This window comes from Stegostoma tigrinum, chromosome 46, assembly GCF_030684315.1.
Source record: "Stegostoma tigrinum isolate sSteTig4 chromosome 46, sSteTig4.hap1, whole genome shotgun sequence".
NCBI classification, from domain to species: domain Eukaryota; kingdom Metazoa; phylum Chordata; class Chondrichthyes; order Orectolobiformes; family Stegostomatidae; genus Stegostoma; species Stegostoma tigrinum.
Window position 1 is genome coordinate 4,096,353 of NC_081399.1, and position 24,564 is coordinate 4,120,916.

The following is a 24,564-nucleotide window of genomic DNA, read 5'->3' on the forward strand; positions in this document are numbered from 1 at the left end:
GGAACATCTTTCAAAAGCATATTTCTTCCATTTATTTGACACAAGTTTGTTTCAAGTAGGTTGAGTGAATCAGAAAAGATTTAATTCCATGATGGCGAGAGTGATTTGTTCTGATTTGATTCCTTTCATGATGCCTTCATGCCTTTATTGTGAACGAGACATTAGTCACCCTGTCAATCGTGCACAGTTAGCTCCCACAGTCCAAACTGTCTCAGTGATGCAAGGCTAATTGGTGGGGAAGGGGGAGGCAATGGGTCAGAATCTGAAATCTGAATGTGACGTGGCAAACACTGGTCATGTTCTTCAGGACTGAAGCTGCCATGGGGAGGGAGACAGAGCTAATAATTCTTGTTGCATACAGGGCGTTGTCACTGCTTTTCTGCTTTTTACCGGTTTCTGCTGAGGTACAGCTTGTGACCAGGAAGAGGTCTCCCCTGTCATTCTCAAACTAGCTGCCCACGAGAGATCATGCCTCAATGCATTTATTGGTCAGTGTGTGGGGGAGAGGAGTTGGGAGGTTATGTTGCAGCTGTCCAGGACATTGGTTAGGGCCACTTTTGGAATACTATGTTCAGTCCTGGTCTCCCTGCTGTAGGAAAGATGTTGTAAAACTCGAAAGGGTTCAGAGAAAGATTGACGAGGATGTTGCCGGGTTTGGAGGGTTTGAGCTACAGGGAGAGGCTGAATAAACTAGGGCTATTTTCCCCGGAGTGGGACCTTATAGCGGTTTATATAATCATTAGGGGCATGGATAGGGTAAATAGCCGAGGTGTTTTTCCTCAGGATAGGAGGAGTCTGAAACTGGAGGGGCATAGGTTTAAGTTGAGAGGGGAAAGATTTATTCGGGACTAAAGGGGCAAATTTTTGGCACTGAGTAAAAACCAAAAGAACTGCGGATGCTGTACATCAGGACCATAAACAAGAAGTTGCTGGAAAAGCTCAGCAGGTCTGGCAGCATCTGTGAAGGCAAAAAAGGTAGCTGCCAGAGGAAGCGGTGGGGGCTGGTTCAATGACAATATTTAAAAGGAATCATGGGAGCGACATGAATAGGAAGGGTTTAGAGGGATAGGGGCCAAATGCCGGCAAAGGGGACTGGATTAATTTTGGATATATGATCGATATGGACGAGTTGGAACAACGAATCTGCTCCTGTGCCGTACAGCTCTATGACTCTATGTCACGGAGGCACACCAGGCCGCAGCTTGGCATAGTTTTGTTTGCACTGGCACTGCGAGGGGGCACTGCCTAAATCTGTGCCTCATTATCACAAAATTGAGATTTGGTACCAGTGTCTCTTCAGTCAATGTGTTAACCATTGTGTCTGCCAAAACCCTGCAATTAAAGGACACTTGGGTGATTGCCACATGACATAACTCATTCCATACTCTCATAATGCAGCATATACCCCCTTCTGCCATCCTGTCATAGAAGGTTCGGTTGTAATGTTCTCGTATCTGAAAGATCCCTCTGAGAGTGAAATAGAACAATGGAGCATGCAAAGTGGCTGGTAGCATTCACACCACACCAACACGAAGCAATGACCATCTTCGGTAAGAGACAATCTCATCACTGCCCATTGATATTCAACGGCGTTAACATCACTGAATCCCACCACCTCCCCCCCCCCCCCCCCCCCCCCCCCCGCCCCCACTATCAACATCCCAGGGATAACCGTTGATCAGGAACCCAACTGAATTCCCCATGTAAATACAGCGGCTACAAGAGCTGGCTGGGAATCCTTCAGCGAGTAACTCCCGTCCTGTCTCCCCACCAAAGCCTGTCCCACCATCGACAAGGCACAAGGCAGGAGGGTGATGGGATACTCCCCACTTGCTCCTGGATGGGGGCAGCTCCAACAAAACTCAAGAGGCTCAACACCATCCAGGGCAAAGCAGCCCTCGCTCCATTGGGATCACATCCACAAACATCCAGCTCCCTCCCCCCACCGACGCTCAGTCGCAGCAGTGTGTACCGTCTACAAGACGCTCTGCAGAAATTCACCAAATATCCTCAGGCAGCACCTTCCAAACCCATGACCCACTTCCATGCAGAAGGACAAGGGGCAGCAGATGCATGGCCACACCAGCCCCCTCCGAGCCACTCCCCAACCCAACTTGGAAATATATCCCCGTTCCCTCAGTGTCGCTGGGTCAGAATCCCTGGAATTCCCTCCCTAATAGCACTGTGGATCTACCTGTAGCACACAGACTGCAGCGGTTCAAGGAGGCAGCTCACCCTCACCTTCTCAAGGGGCAACTAGGGACGGGGCAACAAATGCTGGGCCCAGCCAGCAACGGCCACATCATTTGAATGAATTTGAAGCCATACTTCGACATAAAAGCCAAAAGAACTGCATTCACTGCAAATCAGAAACAAAAGCAGAAATTGCTGGAAAATCTCAGCAAGCCTGGCAGCATCTGTGAAGACGAATCAGAGTTAACGTTTCGGGTCCGCTGATACTTCCTCAGAACCTCTGTACGTAGATATAAACGAAGAGCAGATGTAGTCCATTTGGGCCTCAAGCCTGTTCTGCCCCTGTTGAAGTTTACCACTCATCTGATTGCGTTCCATGTTTCACCTTTTCAAGTGCCACTCGCAATGTTATATTCTCCTGTCTATCAAGAATTAACCCTGGCCTTAAAGACATTTGAACGACCCAGCTTCTGAAGCAGAGTCCCAAAGTCCCTCGGCCCTCTGTGAGAAAACATTTCCACTCGTTTCTGTCTTCGGAGAGAGTACGTAAGTTTCGTGAATGCCCTTCAGGGAAGGAAATTGCCATCCTTATTTGGTCTGAGCTACATGTGACTCCAGGTCTACTGCGATGTGGTTGACACTCTACTGCCCTCTGGGTGAGAAATAAATGCTGGCTTGGGCAGTGGCCTGCATATCATTTGAATGAGTAGCAAAAAAGTACACCCAGCTCTGGAACTCACAATGAAGGGTACATCTTGACCATCTTGTCAAGACTTTTCAATGTCATATCCTCTTCAATGTCACCCTGTACTCTTTGATACTTCAATGCAAACAATTCCAGCTTATCAAACCTTGCCCTTTTATAAAATACCCACTCTTTCCAGGTATCAAAATGGTATGCTTTCTCTGGATTGCCTCCAACACATTGACATTACTGCTTAATTAAGGGTAACCAAATAGAACCTGATACACTGTGCTCTCCCGTTTGTCCTGTTCAACTGAAACATTGTCTCTCTACACCTTACAATTCCGCCATCCCTTTTCTGCTCCAAAGGCCCTTTACTCTTCCTGCCAAATGGTGTGTTGGCCTTCAAGAATCTTTCTCTTTCACTTTTTGTATTCATGGACGGGATGCGGGCATCACTGGCCAGGCAGCATTTACTGCCCGTCCCCAATAGCCCAGGGGGCAGTTAAGAGTCAGCCACATTGCTGTGGGTCTGGAGTCACTTGGAGGCCCAGACCAGGTAAGGATGGCAGTTTCCTTCCCTAAAGGGGAAGCAGGTGGGTTTTTTCCAACAATCAGCATTTGATTCAAGGTCATATTAGACTCTTAATTCCAGGCATTTTTTTGAAATCAAATTCCACCGTCCGCCGTGGCGGAGTTTGAACTCGGGTGCCCAGAACGTAATCTGGGTCTCTGGATTAACAGTCCAGCTATAAAGCACTGGGCCATTGCTATGTGGTGTAGGCCTTCACAAATGGGATGTTGACCCTCATTGTAAGAGGGTTTGGTTTCATGATCAAGGAAGACTTGCTGCAGCTGGAGTATTGTGTGCGGTTTTGCTTCCCATCCATGAGCACAGTGTGCGGGGGTTGGGGGGCTGGGGGTATAATGTCTGTTTTCTGAAGCAGGGATGTTGTATGAGGAGGGAATTGTATTCAATGGCCTTTGAGGAGAATGAGAGAGAATCATGCCGAAATGTCTATGTTGTGACAGGGCTAGAACCACCTGGATGGAGAGATGATGTCTCCACAGCTAACTTGTTGGGGGCACTGTGTACAGAGCGAGAGGGTCACCATCTCAGGAGCTACAGTTGGCCACTTCGGGGAGAGGTGAGAAGGGTTTTCTTCCCTCAGTAGGTAGTGAACCTATGGAATTTTCCACCTCAAGCTGTGGAGGCAAAGTCACTGAATATATTCTAGAAACAGATCAATTTCTAGGAGATAATGGGGTACAGGGAGAGAGCAGGAGTAGAGCATTGAGATAGAGAATCTGGCATGTTTGTGTTGAATGCTGGAGCAGGTTTGAAGAGCTAAATGGCTTACTTCTGCTCCTATTTTGTTAGCTTTCTATAAAATACTCACCTTAACATTCAATTCACTTTATAAAGAAGGATAAAATTCCATTTGCCCTCTTGGCATCATACTTTTTGGAACTCATGTACTGGAACAACTGGATATTTCTGGATACTGCAGTCATGGAGAAGGGTAATACTCAAAACATTGACTTCTCCTGTACTCCAAATGCTGCCCGGCTTGCTGTGTTCTTCCAGCCTCCTGTTTATCTAGAATGAAAACAGAAGTTGCTGGAAAAGAAACAGAGTTAATGTTTTGGGTCCGGTGACTCTTCCTCAGAAATGCTGTCTGTCCACCTTGGATTGTGTATATTGTCTACCCATCCACAGTTTTGTTTTTGTCTCTAACTGCGTTTTTTACTGCTGCAAAGTGTCTTCCAAAGGCTCTGCCCACCTTTGAAGAAGTTCTCTGCCTCCCTATCTCACTGCCACACTGCTGTGATCTCTTCGACCCTTCAACTCTTCGACCACAGCAGAAAGCAAATCCGCTACTGCAGTCTCATGGCCGTACTGAGCTCCCGTCTTCGCCACCAGCTCAACCCTCAAGGCCTTACAGATACATTGTTGGGTGGCATGGTGGTTAGCACTGCTGCCACACAGCACCAGGGACCCGGGTTCGACTCTACCCTCGGGCGAGTGTCTATGTGGAGTTTGCACATTCTCGCAGTGCTCATCTGTGTTTGCTCCGGTTTCTTCCCACGCTTCAAAGATGAGGGTGGGTTGGCCATGCTAGATGTTCAGGACTGTGTAGTGTAGGGGGTTGGGTTTGGGTGGGATGCTCCAAGGGTCAGCGTGGACTTGTTGGGGCAAAGGGCCTGTTTCCACAATGTAGGGATTTTAAACCCTCCAAATTTGGACCCACCGTCAATGCCTCCCTTTCTCTGGATTTTCCACTCAACCCTCTCTGCAATACACTGGTAGCTCCATTCCGTCTCCTCATCCCTTTCCCAAACTTGCAGAGGACCTCTACTCTTCTATAATCAATGCAGAATTCAGTCCTTATGAAGGGTAATCCCTGATGTTTCCTTTCCACCAGATGTTGCATGGCTTGTTTTGTTCTACCAGCCTCCTCTCTGCCTACCATAGATACTTCTGGACTTGGGAATTCTGCGGTTATTTTTCTGTTTAATTACTCCACAACGTTTTTTATTTCACCCTTCCTGCCAAAGTGTATACATTTACGTTTCCCACATTATCTATATCCATCTGAATCCACCTTGTGTCCTCTACACAACTTCCTTTCGAACCTGAGATAACAAGGTACACAGCTGGGTGAACACAGCAGGTCAGGCAGGATCAGAGGAGCAGAAAGGCTGATGTTTCTGGTCTGGACACTTCTTCAGAAAATGCCTTTCGAACCTACCCTTTTGGTCATGTGTAAGTTCAGCCGTCGTGTCCTGCTTCACCCATCTGAATAACTGGTGTCAGCCGATGGTGATGTGAGGTTATGCACTTTGGCTAGGAAGAATAGAGGAGCTGAATATTACTTAAATGGAGAAAGACTGCAGAACGTCACAGAACAGAAGAATTTGGAGGTTCCACAGCTGGAATACAGTAAATGGTTTAGGACCCCGTATCTCAAAAAAGATATAAAACACAGGACTGTACAGCACAGGAATAGGGCCTTCAGCCCACAATATTGTGCCAGATGTGCCACCAAGTTAAATCAATCCCTTCTGCCTGCCCTGGGTCCATGCCCCTCCATCCCTGGCATATTCATCTGCCTATCTCAAAGCCCCTTAAATGCCCCTGTCACATCTGCCTCCACCACCACCACTGACAGAGCATTCCAGACCTCCACTGCTCTCTGTGTAAAACATTTGCCCCTCACATCTCCTTTGAACTTCCCCCCCCTCACCTTAAATGCATGCCCCGCAGTGTTAGGCATTTCAACTCTGGGGAAAAACTATTCTTACCGTCAACTTTATCTACGCATCTCTTAATTTTATAGACTTCTATCAAGTCTCCTCTCTCCACTCATGAGTCAACAACCCAAGTTTTTCCAGTCTCTCCCTGTAGTTCATCCCCTCTAATCCAGGCAGCATCCTGGTAAACCTCTTCTGCACCCTTTCCAAAGCCTCCTCACCCTTACTGTAATGTGGTGGCCAGAATTGAATGCCGTACTCTAACTGTGGCCTAACCAAAGTCTTAGGAAGCTGCAACATGACATCCTGACTCTTGTACTCAATTCCCTGACCAATAAAGGGAAGCAAGCTGTTTGTTTTCTTTACCACCCTATTCACTTGTGTGGCCACTCTCAAGGAGATATGGGCTTGAACCCCAAGACATTTCCAAACATCAATGCTGTTCAGAGTCTGAATATTAACTGTTTACTTTTCCTTAAGATTAGATCTGATAGTATTGGAGACAGTCCAGAGAAGGTTCACTTGTTTGTCACCTTCATGTGTATGAAGGAACTGTCTTGTGAGGAGAGGTTAAGTAGACTGTACAGTCTGGAATGAGAGACAACCTTATTGCAGCATACAAGGCTGTGAGGGGACTTGGCAGAGTGGACACTGCTGTTTCCCTTTATGGGAGAGCCCAGGACTAGAGGGAATCTCGGAATAAGGGATCACCTATTTAAGACAGAGATGAAGAGCAATTTCTGCTCTATGAAGGTGTCATGCATCATGGGTTATAGGGAAAAGGCTGTGAAGTCTATGATGAGGTTGCAGAAAAGAGAAGTTGAGATTTGGGGCCGATCAGCCTCCTCTCTGTCTACCATAGATCTTTCTGGGCTTGGGAGTTCCACAGTTATTTTCTATTTAATTACTCCACTGCATTTTTTTTTATTTCACCCTTCCTGCCAAAATGTATACATTTACATTTGCAACATTATCCATCTCCATCTGAATCCACTGGTGTCCTCTACACAGCTTCCTTTCAAACCTGAGATAACAAGGTGTACAGCTCATTGTAAGGTACAGCAACCTTAATGGGCTGAATGGCCTTCACCATCTCATATTTAGTACATTCTTAACCTTGTCACACCCTGCCAGTCAGAAAAAGGCTCGTTTAGGCAAACTCTCTGTTTTCTACTGGCCAACCGATCTTCTATCCGTGCCAATATGAACACCTATTTTGCACAATCATAGTTTGTGTGCAGCATGTCAAATGTCTTCTAGAAATTTAAATACACTGCATCTGCAAGTTCCATTTTATTCACAGCACATGGTACTTCTTTATAGATCTCAATTAAATGAATTAAAAAAAAATTCCTCATTCACAAAACCATTCTGAACCATTCCCATTACCTCACGTCTTCTTTTCTAAGTGCCCAATTGATGTTGGGCCAATCACTGAGCCTAGTTTTCAATGGACAGCATTGATGCCAAAGATTTTTACAGGATATCAGAGAATACAAAGTTTCAGAAGGTAACTCACAGCTTAAACACCTTATAAACGACTGGCTAAATAGACTGAGGGATCCTTTGATATGTGCGGTGTCAACAGAAGAATCTTTAATTAGATTGATGGATAGATGGATGGATGGATAGATGGATAAATAATTGGATAGATGGATTGATATCGATGGATAGATCGATCGATGGATGGATAGATTGAGAGATGGATGGGTGGCTAGATGGATAAATAGTTGGATAGATGGATTGACATGGATGGATAGATAGAACGATGGATGGCTAGATGGATAAATAGTTGGATGGATAGATGGCTGCATGATGGGCTGGATGGATGAATAGTGGATGGTTTCATAGATGGGCAGATAGATGGATGGATGAATGGGTACAAGGATGGATGGTTGGATGGATGGATAGATAGATGGGCAGATGATTGGATGGATAGATAGTTGGATGGGCAGATGGTTGGATGGACGGATAGATTTATGGGCAGATGGTTGGATGGATAGATAGTTGGATGGGTAGATGGTTGGATAGATGGATAGGCGGATGGTTGGATGGATGGGCAGATGGTTGAATGGATGGATAGATTGATAGATGGGCAGATGGTTGGTAGATGGATGAATAGATGAATCGGCAGATGGCTTGTGGATGGAGAGATAGATGCATGGGCAGATTGCTGGTGGATGGATGGATGAATGGATAGTTAGATAGATAGCAAAAGGAAGTGATGGAAGAGCATGTCATTTGATGGAATTATGGGAGAATGATTGAAGGGACTTTCTGGATTGAAATTGAGAAGGAATGTCGAATAAAGAACTGTTGAATGAACAGATGGTCAGCGTTGTTTGAGGAAGATGAACAATGGTCACTTTTTTGAAAGGAACTGTTGTGTAGAATGATGTTTGAATGAAAGCATCGATGGATAGATGAATAGATATGTGATTTGGTACAAATGGTTTCAGGGACTACAGTGTATTTAGAAATCAGTGGACAGAATGGCTCACTTTGTGAAAGGTAAATATGACGGAGGAAATGCTGAATGGTGATATAGTTATATTTGTGGGTTTGAAACAACTCAGAGCCTGCTGGTATGTGGAGGGATGGAAGTTATTGCTAGAGAGAAGGGTTGCAACTTGAGATTGGGGGGTTTTGTTGGCTTCAATGACTGGTTTGTGACATAGGGAGACAACACCAAATGTTGGTTCAATTCCTGAACTGGCTGAGGTCCATCCTTCTCAACCTGTCCCCTTGCCAGAGGTCAGAGAGTCATAGAGCTGTAGAGCACAGAAGCAGGCCCTTTGGTCCAACTTGTCCGTGCTGAACAGATATCCGAAATTAATCTAGTCCAATTTGCCAGAATTTGAACCATATCCCTCCAAATCCTTCCTATTCATGTCCCCGTCCAGATGCCTTTTAAATATTGTACTTGTACTAGCATCCTCCACTTCCTCCGACAGCTCATTCCATACACGCACCACCCTCTGCACAAAAACATTGTCCTTCGGGTCGCTTTTAATCTTTCCCCTTTAAAGCTATGCCCACTAGTTTAGAACTAAACAAAAGCCTAAAGAACTGCGAACGCTGTAAATCAGGAACAAAAACAGAAGTTGCTGGAAAAGCTCAGCACGTCTGGTGGCATCTGTGGAGAAAAAAAATCAAAGCTGACATTTCGGGTCTGGTGACCCTTCCTCAGAACTGTTCTGAGGATGCTTCACCAGACCCGAAACGTTAATTCTGATTTTTGACTTCACAGATGCCGCCAGACGTGCTGAGCTTTTCCAGCAACATCTGTTTTTGTTCCCTCCAGCTTTGGACTCCCCTACCCTGGGGAAAAGACCTTGGCTATTCACCCTCTCCATGCCCCTCACGATCTTATAAACCACTATAAGGTCACCCCTCAGCCTCCTCCTCTCCAGAGGAAAGACGACACAGCTAATTCAGTCTCTCCCTGTAGCTCAAACCCTCCAACTCTGGCAATATCTTCATAAATCTTTTCTGAACCATCTCAAGTTTCACCACATCCTTCCTGTAGCAGGGAGACCAGAGCTAAACAGTCATCTAACCAAATATCCTGTTCAGCTGCAACATGACCCTCCCTGCTCCAATGCACTGACCAATAAATGTAGGCATACCAAATCCCTTCTTCACTATCCTATCTACCTGTGACTGCACTTTCAAGAAACTGTGAACCTGCACCCCAAGATCTCTTCATTCAGCAACGCTCCCCAGGACCTTACTATTAGAGAATAAGTCCTGCCCTGATTTGCATTTCTAAAATGCAGTGCCTCACATTTGTCTAAATTAAGCTCCATCTGCCACTCCTCGGCTCATTGGCCCATCTGAACAAGATCCCGGCCTACACCGAGGAGGTAAAATTTTTCCCAGCCCACTATACCACCAGTCTTGAGGCCATCTGCAAACTTACTAACCATTCCTCCTCTGTTCACATCCAAGTCATTGGGGAATGGCAATCATAGAGTCCTCTCCACCTCATGACAGACCAGACCTATGATCCTCTTGGATTAGAGTGACATCAATTAATTTGAATGTCGAACTAATTGAGATGGGTTTGAGCTGAGTTAATGGTTGCATGCCTGTACTTTGACAAACTCCCATTTTATACATAGCCAATGAACACCTTTAAGTTGGTTGAATGTGGAATCCCATTCATGAGAGCATGCAGACTCTTCTTGATCTGAGTGAAGTTATCAAAATGTGTAATGATCGATTTGAACAAATTCCTAATGACACGAGGGATGACAGGGTGTAGAGCTGGATGAACACAGCAGGCCAAGCAGCATCAGAGGAGCAGGAAGGCTGATGTTTCAGGCCTAGACCCTTCTCAGAGTGTCCCTCTCCCAGACACTACCCCAGCTCACCCTAATGACATGCTTCCAGCTGACTCGCCTACAGTTTCCTGTCTCCTTCCATCTCGAGCAGTATTGTTATTATGGCCAGTTTCTAAACTTTTTGGACATTGTATTTTGTGAGTTTTAGAACATTAATACCAACATATTTTGTGCCTCATGAACCAGCTCTTTTAACACCCTCCAACGATGTTGATCAAACTCAGCATCTGAAACTCCTCCAATTGGTTCAGTATTGCTTGCACATTACTAAGTCTCTCCCAACTCTGGATATATAGCTATTCCTGAGATGTTTTTAGTGTCTTCTTTAGTGTTGAGTCAGAAGCAGGGCACCCAACTCTTTTCACAGAATCTCCACCTTGTGGAAGCAGGCCATTCGGCCCATCCGTCCACACCAAGCTTCTGAGGAGCATCCCACCCAGATCCACCCCTTTCCTTACACCCTGAATTCCCCATGGCTAGCCTGCACATCCCTGGACACTCTGGGCAATTTAACATTTTTAGACTGTCAGGGGAAGCTGGGGCACCCGGAGGAAACCTGCACAGGCTTGGGCAGAATGTGCAAACTCCACGCAGATGGTCACCCAACGGTGGAATCGAACGCAGGGTCCTTGGCATTGTGAGGCAGCTCCTCTAACCACTGAACCATCATGCCAACCTCTACCAGATTTCACCGGTTCCTTAAAATCTATTTTAGTATTTTACTTCACACTCTAGAATATTAAAAACTTACACTTCCCTTGTTTAATCATTTTCGTCTCAAATGCATGTCAAAATTCTTGCGATCTGTCTTTTCATTTTCCAGCTGGCTTCCTCTAAATTATTTCTTTAATTCCCTGCTCCGAATCCATCTTTGTATCATTCCCTGCAGTTCCTAACATTCCAATCAATGAACTGACCTCTCGACTGATCTTTGCATTGGAATTATAGATATTTTTCTGTAGAATCAGGAGCTGCAGTGATTTGGGTGATCAAAGGCGAGAGTGTTAGAAAAGGCATCAGTTGAGTTAGCAGAGAAATGGATGTTTTGGGGGCTCAACCAGTGGAAAATTCTCGAATGGAGGATGAGCTGTTCAAATGGGTCAGAGAGGATGAGATGGTGGTTAGAACCGTGGGATGGGTAGATGGTTACAGTGGCAGAAAAGAGGGTGGAACATTGAAGGGGCGGTTAGCTCGCAGAATTGTGATTTAACTAAGTTAAAAGGAGTGCTGATTTTCTGAAGCGTAAATGATTCAGATCTATCAGCAATACAGGCAGACCACAGTAAGCAAAGGGATGTACAGATTAAAGAAAAGGCACACAGGTTACTTTGCACGTGGCTAAGCAAGATCAATGTTGACAAGATCAGTATTATTAGACTCGGGAAAGTCCATTCATTCGTCTAATAATGGCCTGGTAGTAGCTATTCTTGATAATAAAATGTGAGGCTGGATGAACACAGCAGGCCAAGCAGCATCTCAGGAGCACAAAAGCTGACGTTTCGGGCCTAGACCCTTCATCAGCTGTTCTTGAGCTGTCTTGTGCATGTGTTCAGGATTCTGAGCCTTCCCCACTTTGAGCTTTAGGGAGAAGTTCAATAGACGGGAACTGTTTCCTCTGGAACATTAGAGCTAAGGAGTGATCTTATAGAGGTTTATTAAATCATGAGGGGCATGGATAGGGCGATTAATCAAGGTCATTTTTCCTCCTAGGGTAGTGGGGTCCAAAACTAGAGGGGCATAAGTTTAAGGTGAGAAAGGAAAGCTTTAAAAGGGGCCAAAGTATTTTTTTTCATGCAGAGGGTAGGGAATGTATAGAACGAGCTGCCAGAGTACAGTTACAACATTTAAAAGACATGAGATGGGGACACGAGTAGGAAGCGTTTGCAGGGATATGGGCCAAATGGAACTAAATTAAATTGGACATTTAGTCAGCATTGATGAGTTGGATCAAAGGGTCTTTCAGTGCTTTATAACTTTTTGGACATCACTAGACTCATAATTGCAGTTTTGTTTTGGCTGTGAACAATCTGCCGTAGTAAGGTTTGAAGCAGTCTAGCGACCACAAGGACATTGCTTCCCTGCAGCTGCTTACAGCCAAGTGGTGTATAGACGGTCAAAGCCTGGGCAATTGCGAGGCAGCTCATGTGCCACAGTGATCGTCCCCCTACCCCTGGACCATGGAATCCAGGTTCATCACTTCTCCAGTGATGTATCATAATACCTCAGAAGATGCTGGTTTAGAAAAAATACACTCATACGATGTTGATAAATTGTCAACAGTCGGGAAATGCACAGCGTTTCAGTGGAGAGTGTCTGTGTGTTAGCAGGGTCTGTGGAGTATATAAGAGACGGTCTCTGAGTCTAAAGAAGGGGCAGAGAACATTGGGTGCTTTGAATTTGGAAGCCAACAAAGATGTTGTATCTAGTGTAGAAGTGGAGAGAAAAATTGAACCAGACTATTCATGAGGGTGTGGATGGATGGGATCAGAGTGTAGCAGGCAGGTATAGACATAGGTAGAGTCTAGGTGATATTCAGGGGTTGCATTTGCAAGAGTTTTAAAAAATAGTACTTTATGGAGTAAAAATGAGCGCTGGAAATTTGCAATGGTTACCATTTATACTTGAGTATAAGTATTGTATGAGTATTAGCATTTGCAGTATTAGGGTGCCGTGGAGCAACACATGTATGAACATACGTAACTCCCTACCCACACTCACCTTTACTGGCTCCATCCCCATCTCCTTGACCTGTCTGTCTTCTCTCCCACCTATCTGCTCCTCAATCCACTTTCCATCATCGCCTCCCCCCTCTATTTATTTCGGAGCCCCCATCCCCTCCCCCACTTCTAAAGTAAGGCCCTGCCCCGAAACATCAGCTTTCCTGCTCCTCTGATGCTGCCTGGCCTGCTGTGATCCTCCAGCTCCACACTGTGTTATCTCTGACTCTAGCATCGGCAGTTCTTACTATCTCTAACATGCATGTATGGTTAGGTTCAGAATATGAACAAAGGGTAGTACAGCATTATATATGGTATGGGGTTTTACAGGGAGAGTGTGTTTCCACTGTGGGTGATGAGTTGATGGATAGAGCTTTTGTACTAACAGGACTGTAAGGCTTATTTTTCTCCCTTCTTTTGTAGGATGCAGATGTTCTGGCAAGGTCAACGTTAATGGCTGTTCCCTAATTGCCCTGGAGGAGGTGCTGGTGAGCTACACTTTTGTAATGGGTGGCGCAGTGGCTCAGTGGTTCGCACGCTACTGCCTCACAGCCTGGCTTCGATTCCACCCTCGGGTGACAGTCTGTGTCAAGTTTGCATATTCTCCCTGGGTCTGTGGGAGTTTCCTCCCTCACTCTAAAGTTAGGTGGATGAATTGGCCAGTGTGTCCAGGGATGTGAAGGCTGGCCAGGTGATCCGCGGGGAAATTTAGGGACGGGGTTGGTTCAGAATGGGATAATCTTTAGAAGGTCAGTGAGGGCTGAATGGCTTGCTTCCACACTGCAAGCATCCGAAGCGCTGCAGTGCACTTGGGCTGGGTGCACACCCACAGAAGACTTGGAGATGGGGTTAATATGGTTTGTCCCAGTAACACTGTAGGAACAGCAATGTATTCCCAAGTTGGGATGCTGAGTGGCTTGGGGAGGAGAGCTTGCAGGGGCTAGTATTCCCATGGATCTGCTGCACTTGTCTTTCAGGAGGGAAGTATCTCTGTCGGTGATACAGATGCCAGTCACCGAGATGCCAAATCAAGTAGGCTCGAGTTGGGTGGAGATCGATGAGAGCTGGGCCTGAATAATTAACGGAGAATAGGGTCTGGGTTCTAACAATGAGTTTGCGCAACAAGGTCTGGGTATGAACAGACGCACACAAGTGAAGGGGTAAGGGGTGGGTATTAGTGAGGTGATGGGAGAGCGACTTCTGCTAGAACTGAATAAACCTGGTTATTAACCAGCAGAGGATGTTAGTGAGTTTTGAGAAGATTTGTAGCTCAGGTTGAGGTTCTGGATGTGAGTTTGCTCGCTGAGCTGGAGGGTTAGTTTTCAGACGTTTCATCACCATTCTAGGTAACATCATCAGTGAGCCTCTGACGGCTTCAGCAGAGGCTCACTGATGATGTTACCTAGAATGGTTTCGAAACGTCTGAAAACTAACCTTCCAGCTCAGCGAGCAAACTCACATCCAGGGGAAGTTAGTGCTGGATAGGGTCTATATTTTTGCAGCAGGTGCCGAAAATGTGGAGTCCATAAACTAACAGGACATAATGAACAAATGTATGCATTACTCTTGGTGTTTAACAGGGATATGGGATAAGGCCTGTGCGTTAGCAGGGTCTAACAGGATGCAAGTAACAAGGGAGGGGCAGACATCATATTATCTACGGGCTAACAGTGGGTATTGTCAGAATCCGAGTTCCATCAGTGTCAAAGCAGGCCATTCAGACCATCAAGAGCACACTGAACCTTCAAAGAGAATGCCACCCAGACCTATCGCTGTAACACGACCTGCCCATCGCTCATCACCATTCTCCATCAGAGTCGAATCCCTCTGATCTCACCGTACCCCTCACTGTAGCCCTCTGGGCCCACCGTCCCCATCACCACCGTCTGCCAGACCCGCCTCACCTCCAGACCAACTATTCCCATCGCCATCGTTTGTCAGAGATCCGCCTCCCCGGGCCCACTGTACCCATCGCCATCGTCGGACAGAGACCCCCCCCTCCCCGGGCCCACTGAACCCATCGCCATCGTCTGCCAGAGAACCCCCTCCCCGGGACCACTGTACCCATCGCTATCGTCTGTCAGAGACCCCCTATCTCCAGGCCCACTGTACCCATCGCCATCGTCTGTCAGAAACCCACCCTCACCAGGCCCACTGTACCCATCACCATCGTCTGTCAGAGAACCCCCTCCCCGGGCCCATGGTACCAATCGACATCGTCTGTCAGAGACCACCCTCCCCGGGCAACTGTACCCATTGCCATCGTCGGACAGAGACCCCCCCCTCCCCGGGCCCACTGAACCCATCGCCATCGTCTGCCAGAGACCCCCCTCCCCGGGACCACTGTACCCATCGCCATCGTCTGCCAGAGACCCCCCTCCCCGGGACCACTGTACCCATCGCTATCGTCTGTCAGAGACCCCCTATCTCCAGGCCCACTGTACCCATCGCCATCGTCTGTCAGAAACCCACCCTCACCAGGCCCACTGTACCCATCACCATCGTCTGTCAGAGAACCCCCTCCCCGGGCCCATGGTACCAATCGACATCGTCTGTCAGAGACCACCCTCCCCGGGCAACTGTACCCATCGCCATCGTCTGCCAGAGACCCCCCCTCCCCGGGCCCACTGAACCCATCGCCATCGTCTGCCAGAGACCCCCCTCCCCGGGACCACTGTACCCATCGCCATCGTCTGTCAGAAACCCACCCTCACCAGGCCCACTGTACCCATCGCCATCGTCTGTCAGAGACCCCCCATCTCCAGGCCCACTGTACCCATCGCCATCGTCTGTCAGAGACACCCCATCTCCAGGCCCACTGTCCCCATCGCCATCGTCTGTCAGAGACCCCCCCACCCCCAGTCCCACAGTCCCCATCGCCATCGTCTGTCAGTGACCCCCCCTCCCCTGGCCCACTGTACCCATGGCCGTTGTCTGTCAGAGACCCCCCTCCCCAGGCACACTGTACCCACCGCCATCGCCTGTCAGGGACCACCCCCCAACCCCGGGACCACCGTACCCATCGCCATCGTCTGTCAGTGACCCACCCCTCCCCAGTCCCACTGTACCCATCGCCATCGTCTGCCAGAGAACCCCGCCTCCCCGGGACCACTGTGCCCATCGCCATCGTCTGTCAGTGACCACCTCCCCTCCCCGTGCCCACTGTACCCATCGCCATCGTCTGTCAGAGACCCCCCTCCCCGCGACCCCTGTACCCAACGCCATCGTCGGTCAGAGATCCCCCTCCCCAGGCCCATTGTAATGATCACCATCGTCTGTAAGAGACCCCTCTCCAGGCCCACTGTACCCATCGCCATCGTCTGTCCGTGATCCCCCATCTCCAGGCCCACTGTCCCCATTGCCATCGTCTGTCACAGACCCCCCCCCAGGCCTACTGTACCCATCGCCATCATCTGCCAGTGAACCCCCCCTCCCAGGGCTAACTGTAGCCAACGCCATCGTGTGTCAGAGCGCCGCCTACCCAGGCCAACTGTATCCATCGCCATCGCCTGTCAGAGTCCCGCCCTCCCCGTGCTCACTGTACCCATTGCCATCATCTGTCAGAGACCCCCCCCGCCCCAGGCACACTGTACCCTTCGTCATCGTCTGTCAGAGACACCCCCTCCCTGCAACCACTGTGCCCATTCCCATCGTCTGTCAGATACCCATCCTCCCCAGGCCCACTGTACCCATTGCCATTGTCTGTGAGAGACGCCCCCCTCTCCAGGCCCACTGTATCCATCGCCATCGTCTGTGAGAGACGCCCCCCCTCTCCAGGCCCACTGTACCCATCGCCATCGTCTGTCAGAGACCCCCCTCCCCAGGCCCACTGTACCCATCGCCATCATCTATCAGAGAACCCCCCCTCCCCGGGACCACTGTACCCATCGCCGTCTGTCAGAGAACCCCCCTCCCCGGCACCACTGTACCCATCGCCATCGTCTGTCAGAGAACGCCCTCCCCGGGTTCACTGTCCCCATCGCCATTGCCAGTCAGTGACCCACCCCTCCCCAGACCCACTGTACCCATCACCATCATCTGTCAGAAACCCCCCTCCCCAGGCCCACTGTACCCATCGCCATCGTCTGTCAGAGAACCCCCCCTCCTTGGCACCACTGTACCCATCGCCATCGTCTGTCAGAGAACGCCCTCCCCAGGCCCAGTGTACCCATCGCCATCGTCTGTCAGAGACACCCCTCCCCAGGACCACTGTACCCATCGCCATTGTCTGTCAGAGACCCCCCCCCGTCTCCGGGCCCACTGTACCCATCGCCATCGTCTGTCAGTGACCCATCCCTCCCCAGACCCACTGTACCCATCGCCATCGTCTGTCAGAGACCCCCCTCCCCAGGCCCACTGTGCCCATCACCATCGTCTGCCAGTGACCCCCCCGACCCCGGGACCACTGTACCCATCGCCATCGTCTGTCAGTGACCCATCCCTCCCCAGACCCACTGTACCCATCGCCATCGTCTGTCAGAGACCCCCCTCCCCACGCCCACTGTACCCATCACCATCGTCTGTCAGTGACCCACCCCTCCCCAGGCCCACTATAACCATCGCAATTGTCTGTAAGAGAGCCCCCTCTCCAGTCCCACTGTACCCATCGCCATCGTCTGTCAGAGACCCCCCTCCCCAGGCCCACTGTACCCACCACCATCGTGTGTCAGTGACCCACCCTCCCCAGACCCACTATACACATCGCCATCGTCTGTCAGAGGGTCAGTGCTGAAGGAGTGTGCTCTGTTGGAGAGTCAGTGCTGAGGGAGTGGGCACTTTAGCAGGGTCAGTGCTGAGCGAGTGGGCACTGTCGGAGGGTCAGTGCTGATGTAGCTGGCACTGTCGTAGTGTCAGTGCTGAGGGAGTGGGCACTGTCGGAGGGTCAGTGCTGAGGGAGCAGGCCCCCCTCTCCGGGCCCACTGTACCCATCGCCATCGTCTGTCAGAGTACCGCCACCCACCCCCCCCCCCTCCCCGGGACCACTGTACCCATCGCCATCATCTGTCAGTGACCCACCCCTCCCCGGGACCACTGTACCCATCGCAATCGTCTGTCAGAGAACCCCGCTCCCCAGGCCCACTGTACCCATCGCCATCGTCTGTCAGAGAACTCCCTCCCCAGGCTCAATGTACCCATCGCCATCGTCTGTCAGAGACACCCCCTTCCCGGACCCAATATAACCATCGCCATCGTCTGCAAGAGAGCCCCATCTCCAGGTACACTGTCCCCATTGCCATCGTCTGTCAGACACGCCCCCAGGCCCACTGTACCCATCGCCATCGTCTGTCAGAGATCCCCCTACCCCGACCCACTGTACCCATCACCATCATTTGTCAGAGACCCCCCCTCCCCAGGCCCACTGTACCCATTGCCATCGTCTGTCCATGACCCACCCTCACCAGGCCCACTGTACCCATCGCCATCGTCTGTCAGAGACCCCCCATCTCCAGGCCCAGTGTACCCATCGCCATCGTCTGTCAGAGACACCCCTCCCCAGGACCACTGTACCCATCGCCATTGTCTGTCAGAGACCCCCCCCCGTCTCCGGGCCCACTGTACCCATCGCCATCGTCTGTCAGTGACCCATCCCTCCCCAGACCCACTGTACCCATCGCCATCGTCTGTCAGAGACCCCCCTCCCCAGGCCCACTGTGCCCATCACCATCGTCTGCCAGTGACCCCCCCGACCCCGGGACCACTGTACCCATCGCCATCGTCTGTCAGTGACCCATCCCTCCCCAGACCCACTGTACCCATCGCCATCGTCTGTCAGAGACCCCCCTCCCCACGCCCACTGTACCCATCACCATCGTCTGTCAGTGACCCACCCCTCCCCAGGCCCACTATAACCATCGCAATTGTCTGTAAGAGAGCCCCCTCTCCAGTCCCACTGTACCCATCGCCATCGTCTGTCAGAGACCCCCCTCCCCAGGCCCACTGTACCCACCACCATCGTGTGTCAGTGACCCACCCTCCCCAGACCCACTATACACATCGCCATCGTCTGTCAGAGGGTCAGTGCTGAAGGAGTGTGCTCTGTTGGAGAGTCAGTGCTGAGGGAGTGGGCACTTTAGCAGGGTCAGTGCTGAGCGAGTGGGCACTGTCGGAGGGTCAGTGCTGATGTAGCTGGCACTGTCGTAGTGTCAGTGCTGAGGGAGTGGGCACTGTCGGAGGGTCAGTGCTGAGGGAGCAGGCCCCCCTCTCCGGGCCCACTGTACCCATCGCCATCGTCTGTCAGAGTACCGCCACCCACCCCCCCCCCTCCCCGGGACCACTGTACCCATCGCCATCATCTGTCAGTGACCCACCCCTCCCCGGGACCACTGTAGCCATCGCCATCATCTGTCAGTGACCCACCCCTCCCCGGGACCACTGTAGCCATCGCCAACGTCTGTCAGAGAACCCCCCCCCCCCCCTCCCCGGGACCACTGTACCCATCGCAATCGTCTGTCAGAGAACCCCGCTCCCCAGGCCCACTGTACCCATCGCCATCGTCTGTCAGAGAACTCCCTCCCCAGGCTCAATGTACCCATCGCCATCGTCTGTCAGAGACACCCCCTCCCCGGACCCAATATAACCATCGCCATCGTCTGCAAGAGAGCCCCATCTCCAGGTACACTGTCCCCATTGCCATCGTCTGTCAGACACGCCCCCAGGCCAACTGTACCCATCGCCATCGTCTGTCAGAGATCCCCCTACCCCGACCCACTGTACCCATCACCATCATTTGTCAGAGACCCCCCCTCCCCAGGCCCACTGTACCCATTGCCATCGTCTGTCCATGACCCACCCTCCCCGGGCCCACTCTAACGATCACCATCGTCAGTAAGAGACCCCCCTCTCCAGGCCCACTGTACCCATCGTCATCGTCTGTCAGTGATCCCCCGTCGCCATGCCCACTGTCCCCATTGCCATCATCTGTCACAGACCCCCCCCCCCTCCCCCAAGGCCTACTGTACCCATCACCATTGTCTGCCAGTGACCACCCCTCCCAGGGCTCATTGTAACCATCGCCAACGTGTGTCAGAGCCTCCCTCTCCTCGGGCCCACTGTACCCATTGCCATCGTCTGTCAGAGACCCCCCCCGCCCCAGGCCCACTGTACCCATCGCCATTGTCTGTGAGAGACGCCCCCCTCCCCAGGCCCACAGTCCCCATCGCCATCGTCTGTCAGACGTACCCTGCTCCCCGGGCTCACTGTCCCCATCACCATCGCCTGTCAGACACCCCCTCCCCAGGTCCACTGTACACATTGCCATCGTCTGTCAGAGATCACCATGCCCCGGCACACTGTACCCTTCGCCATCATCTGTCAGAGACCCCCCTCCCCAGGCCCTATGTACCCATCGTCATCGCCTGTCAGAGACCCACCCTCCCCAGGCCCACTGTACCCATCGCCATCGTCTGTGAGAGACCCCCCTCCCCAGACCCACTGGACCCATTGCCATCATCTGTCAGATACCCACCCTCCCCAGGCCCACTGTACCCTTCGCCATCATCTGTCAGAGACCCCCCTCCCCAGGCCCACAGTCCCCATCGCCATCGTCTGTCAGACACCCCCGCCTCCCTGGGCTCACTGTCCCCATCGCCATTGCCTGTCAGACACCCCCCTCCCCAGGCCCTATGTACCCATCGTCATTGTCTGTCAGAGACCCACCCTCCCCAGGCCCACTACCCAACACCATCGTCTGTCAGTGACCCACCCCTCCCCAGGCCCACTATAACCATCGCAATTGTCTGTAAGAGACCCCCCTCCCCACGCCCACTGTACCCATCACCATCGTCTGTCAGTGACCCACCCCTCCCCAGGCCCACTATAACCATCGTAATTGTCTGTAAGAGAGCCCCCTCTCCAGTCCCACTGTACCCATCGCCATCGTCTGTCAGAGACCCCCCTCCCCAGGCCCACTGTACCCACCACCATCGTGTGTCAGTGACCCACCCTCCCCAGACCCACTATACACATCGCCATCGTCTGTCAGAGGGTCAGTGCTGAAGGAGTGTGCTCTGTTGGAGAGTCAGTGCTGAGGGAGTGGGCACTTTAGCAGGGTCAGTGCTGAGGGAGTGGGCACTGTCGGAGGGTCAGTGCTGATGTAGCTGGCACTGTCGTAGTGTCAGTGCTGAGGGAGTGGGCACTGTCGGAGGGTCAGTGCTGAGGGAGCAGGCCCCCCTCTCCGGGCCCACTGTACCCTTCGCCATCATCTGTCAGAGACCCCCCTCCCCAGGCCCTATGTACCCATCGTCATGCCTGTCAGAGACCCACCCTCCCCAGGCCCACTGTACCCATCGCCATCATCTGTGAGAGACCCCCCCTCCCCAGACCCACTGGACCCATTGCAATCATCTGTCAGATACCCACCCTCCCCAGGCCCACTGTACCCTTCGCCATCATCTGTCAGAGACCCCCCTCCCCAGGCCCACAGTCCCCATCGCCATCGTCTGTCAGACACCCCCGCCTCCCTGGGCTCACTGTCCCCATCGCCATTGCCTGTCAGACACCCCCCTCCCCAGGCCCTATGTACCCATCGTCATTGTCTGTCAGAGACCCACCCTCCCCAGGCCCACTGTACCCAACACCATCGTCTGTCAGAGATCCCCCCCTACCCCGGCCCACTGAACCCATCGCCATCGTCTGTCAGAGACCTCCCCCCTCCCCAGGCCCACTGTACCCATCGCCATCATCGGTCAGAGCCTCCCCCTCCCCAGGCCCACTGTACCCGTTGCCATCGTCTGTCAAAGACCCACCCCCCTCCCTGGGCCCACTGTGCCCATCGCCAAGGTCTGTCAGTGCAGCCCCTCTGGTGTCACCATCCCCATCCAGATCATCTGTCAGAGACCCCACTCTCCAGGCAAACCCCAAAACCATTGCCTCTCGAAACTGACCCGCCACCCCATAATCTCCCCCATTTCCGGATTAACCATCCCATCGGCATCGACTGTCAGAGACCCCCACCCCCTCCGGGCCCACCATACCCATCGGCATCGTCTGTGAGAGACCCCCAACCCCTCCAGATCTACCATACCCATCGCCATCGTCTGTCAGAGACCCCCAACCTCTCCAGGCCCACCCAACCAATCGCCATCATCTGTCAGAGACCCCCCGCTTCCAATGTAACCATTCCCATCGCCATCATCTATCAGAGCTCCAACCCTCCCTTCGGGCTAACCGGCCCATAGCCATCGATGAACTGGTTACAAAGTCCAGACTCACCAGCGCTCCCAACTAACTCCCCCCACCCCGCACCCCACCCCACCCCACCCCACCCCACCCGACCCCACCCCAACCCACCCCCACCACTCGAACCCCAGAAATTTGGGGAGAGACGGTGGCTCAGTGGTTAGCACAGCAGCGTCACAGCACCAGGGACCCAGGTTCGATTCCAGCCTCGTGTGAATGTCTGTGTGGAGTTTGCACATTCTCGCTGTGTCTGCATGGGTTTGCTCCGGGTGCTCCGGTTTCCTCCCTCAGTCCAAAGATGTGCAGACTAGGGGGATCGGCCATGCTAAATTGTCCTGGAGTGTTCAGGGGTGTGTGGATAAGAGGGGGTGGGTCTGGGAGTGTTGCTTCAAGGGGTGGTGTGGACTTGTTGGGCTGAAGGGCCTGTTTCCACACTGTAGGGAATCTATACTAATCTAAATCTGATTACCTGACTTCCTCGGTCAAAACAATGAGGGAAAGAAGACAAGAACAAAAAACAGAAAGGAAAGAGCTTGCCTCAGGGCACACCCTTCCTCCATAACCTCTGGCTCACTGACAAGATCATAGAATCCCAACACTCTTCAAACAGGCCATTCGGCCCATTGACTATACACCATCCCACCAAAGGACATGGCCCAATCTCTACATTCCCTCAGGCTAACCCACTTAGTCAACGCATCCCTGGGCACTACGGGACAATTTAGCACGGCCAATCCACCCTAACCCGCACATCCCTGGGCACTATGGGACAATTTAGCACGGCCAACCCACCCTAACCCGCACATCCCTGGGCACTATGGGACAATTTAGCACGGCCAATCCACCCTAACCCGCACATCCCTGGGCACTATGGGACAATTTAGCACGGCCAATCCACCCTAACCTGCACATCCCTGGGCACTATGAGACAATTTAGCACGGCCAACCCACCCTAACCCGCACATCCCTGGGCACTACGGGGCAATTTAGCACGGCCAACCCACCCTAACCCGCACATCCCTGGGCACTATGGGACAATTTAGCACGGCCAATCCACCTTAACCCGCACATCCCTGGGCACTACGGGACAATTTAGCACGGCCAACCCACCCTAACCTGCACATCCCTGGGCACTACGGGACAATTTAGCACGGCCAACCCACCCTAACCAGCACATCCCTGGGCGTTACGTCACAATTTAGCACAGCCAATCCACCCTAACCCGCACATCCCTGGGTACTACGGGACAATTTTGCACGGCCAATCCACCCTAACCTGCACATCCCTGGACACTATGGGACAATTTAGCACGGCCAATCCACCCTAACCCGCACATCCGTGGACACTATGGGACAATTTAGCACGGCCAACCCACCCTAACCTGCACATCCCTGGGCACTACGGGACAATTTAGCACGGCCAATCCACCCTAACCTGCACATCCCTGGGCACTATGGGGCAATTTAGCACGGCCAATCCACCCTAACCTGCACATCCCTGGGCACTACGGGACAATTTAGCACGGCCAATCCACCCTAACCTGCACATCCCTGGGCACTATGGGACAATTTAGCACGGCCAACCCACCCTAACCCGCACATCCGTGGACACTATGGGACAATTTAGCACGGCCAATCCACCCTAACCCCCACATCCCTGGACACTATGGGACAATTTAGCACGGCCAATCCACCCTAACCTGCACATCCGTGGACACTATGGGACAATTTAGCACGGCCAATCCACCCTAACCCGCATACCCCTGGGTACTATGGGACAATTTAGCACGGCCAACCCACCCTAACCTGCACATCCCTGGGCACTATGGGACAATTTAGCATGGCCAATCCACCCTAACCCGCACATCCCGGGACACTATGGGACAATTTAGCATGGCCAACCCACCCTAACCCGCACATCCCTGGGTACTATGGGACAATTCAGCACGGCCAACCCACCCTAACCCACACATCCCTGGGCACTATGGGACAATTTTGCACGTCCAATCCACCCTAACCAGCACGTCTTTGCACTGTGGGAGGAAAATCAGACCTCGGGTCAACATGCAAACTCCATTCACACAGCCACCTAGGGGTGGGATTGAACTGGGTCGCTGGCATTCTGAGGTAGCAGTGCTCACCACTGAGCCACTGTACCAGTGTGTTGAGGCCTTTCCTTTCAGAGGTGTATC

At 51.7% G+C, this 24,564-nt stretch overlaps 1 protein-coding gene across 1 annotated transcript; it reads left to right on the forward strand.

Moving 5' to 3' along the window:
- Positions 1-21,439: 21,439 nt before the first annotated feature.
- Positions 21,440-22,372, forward strand: LOC132207372 (uncharacterized). Its single transcript, XM_059642787.1, has one exon. The coding sequence runs from the start codon at positions 21,440-21,442 to the stop codon at positions 22,370-22,372; it is 933 nt and encodes a 310-aa protein (XP_059498770.1).
- Positions 22,373-24,564: the final 2,192 nt, after the last annotated feature.

What these genes read in the sequence shown, in the direction of transcription:
- LOC132207372 (XM_059642787.1), top strand. Translation starts at nt 21,440, where the DNA reads ATGCCTGTCAGAGACCCACCCTCCCCAGGCCCACTGTACCCATCGCCA.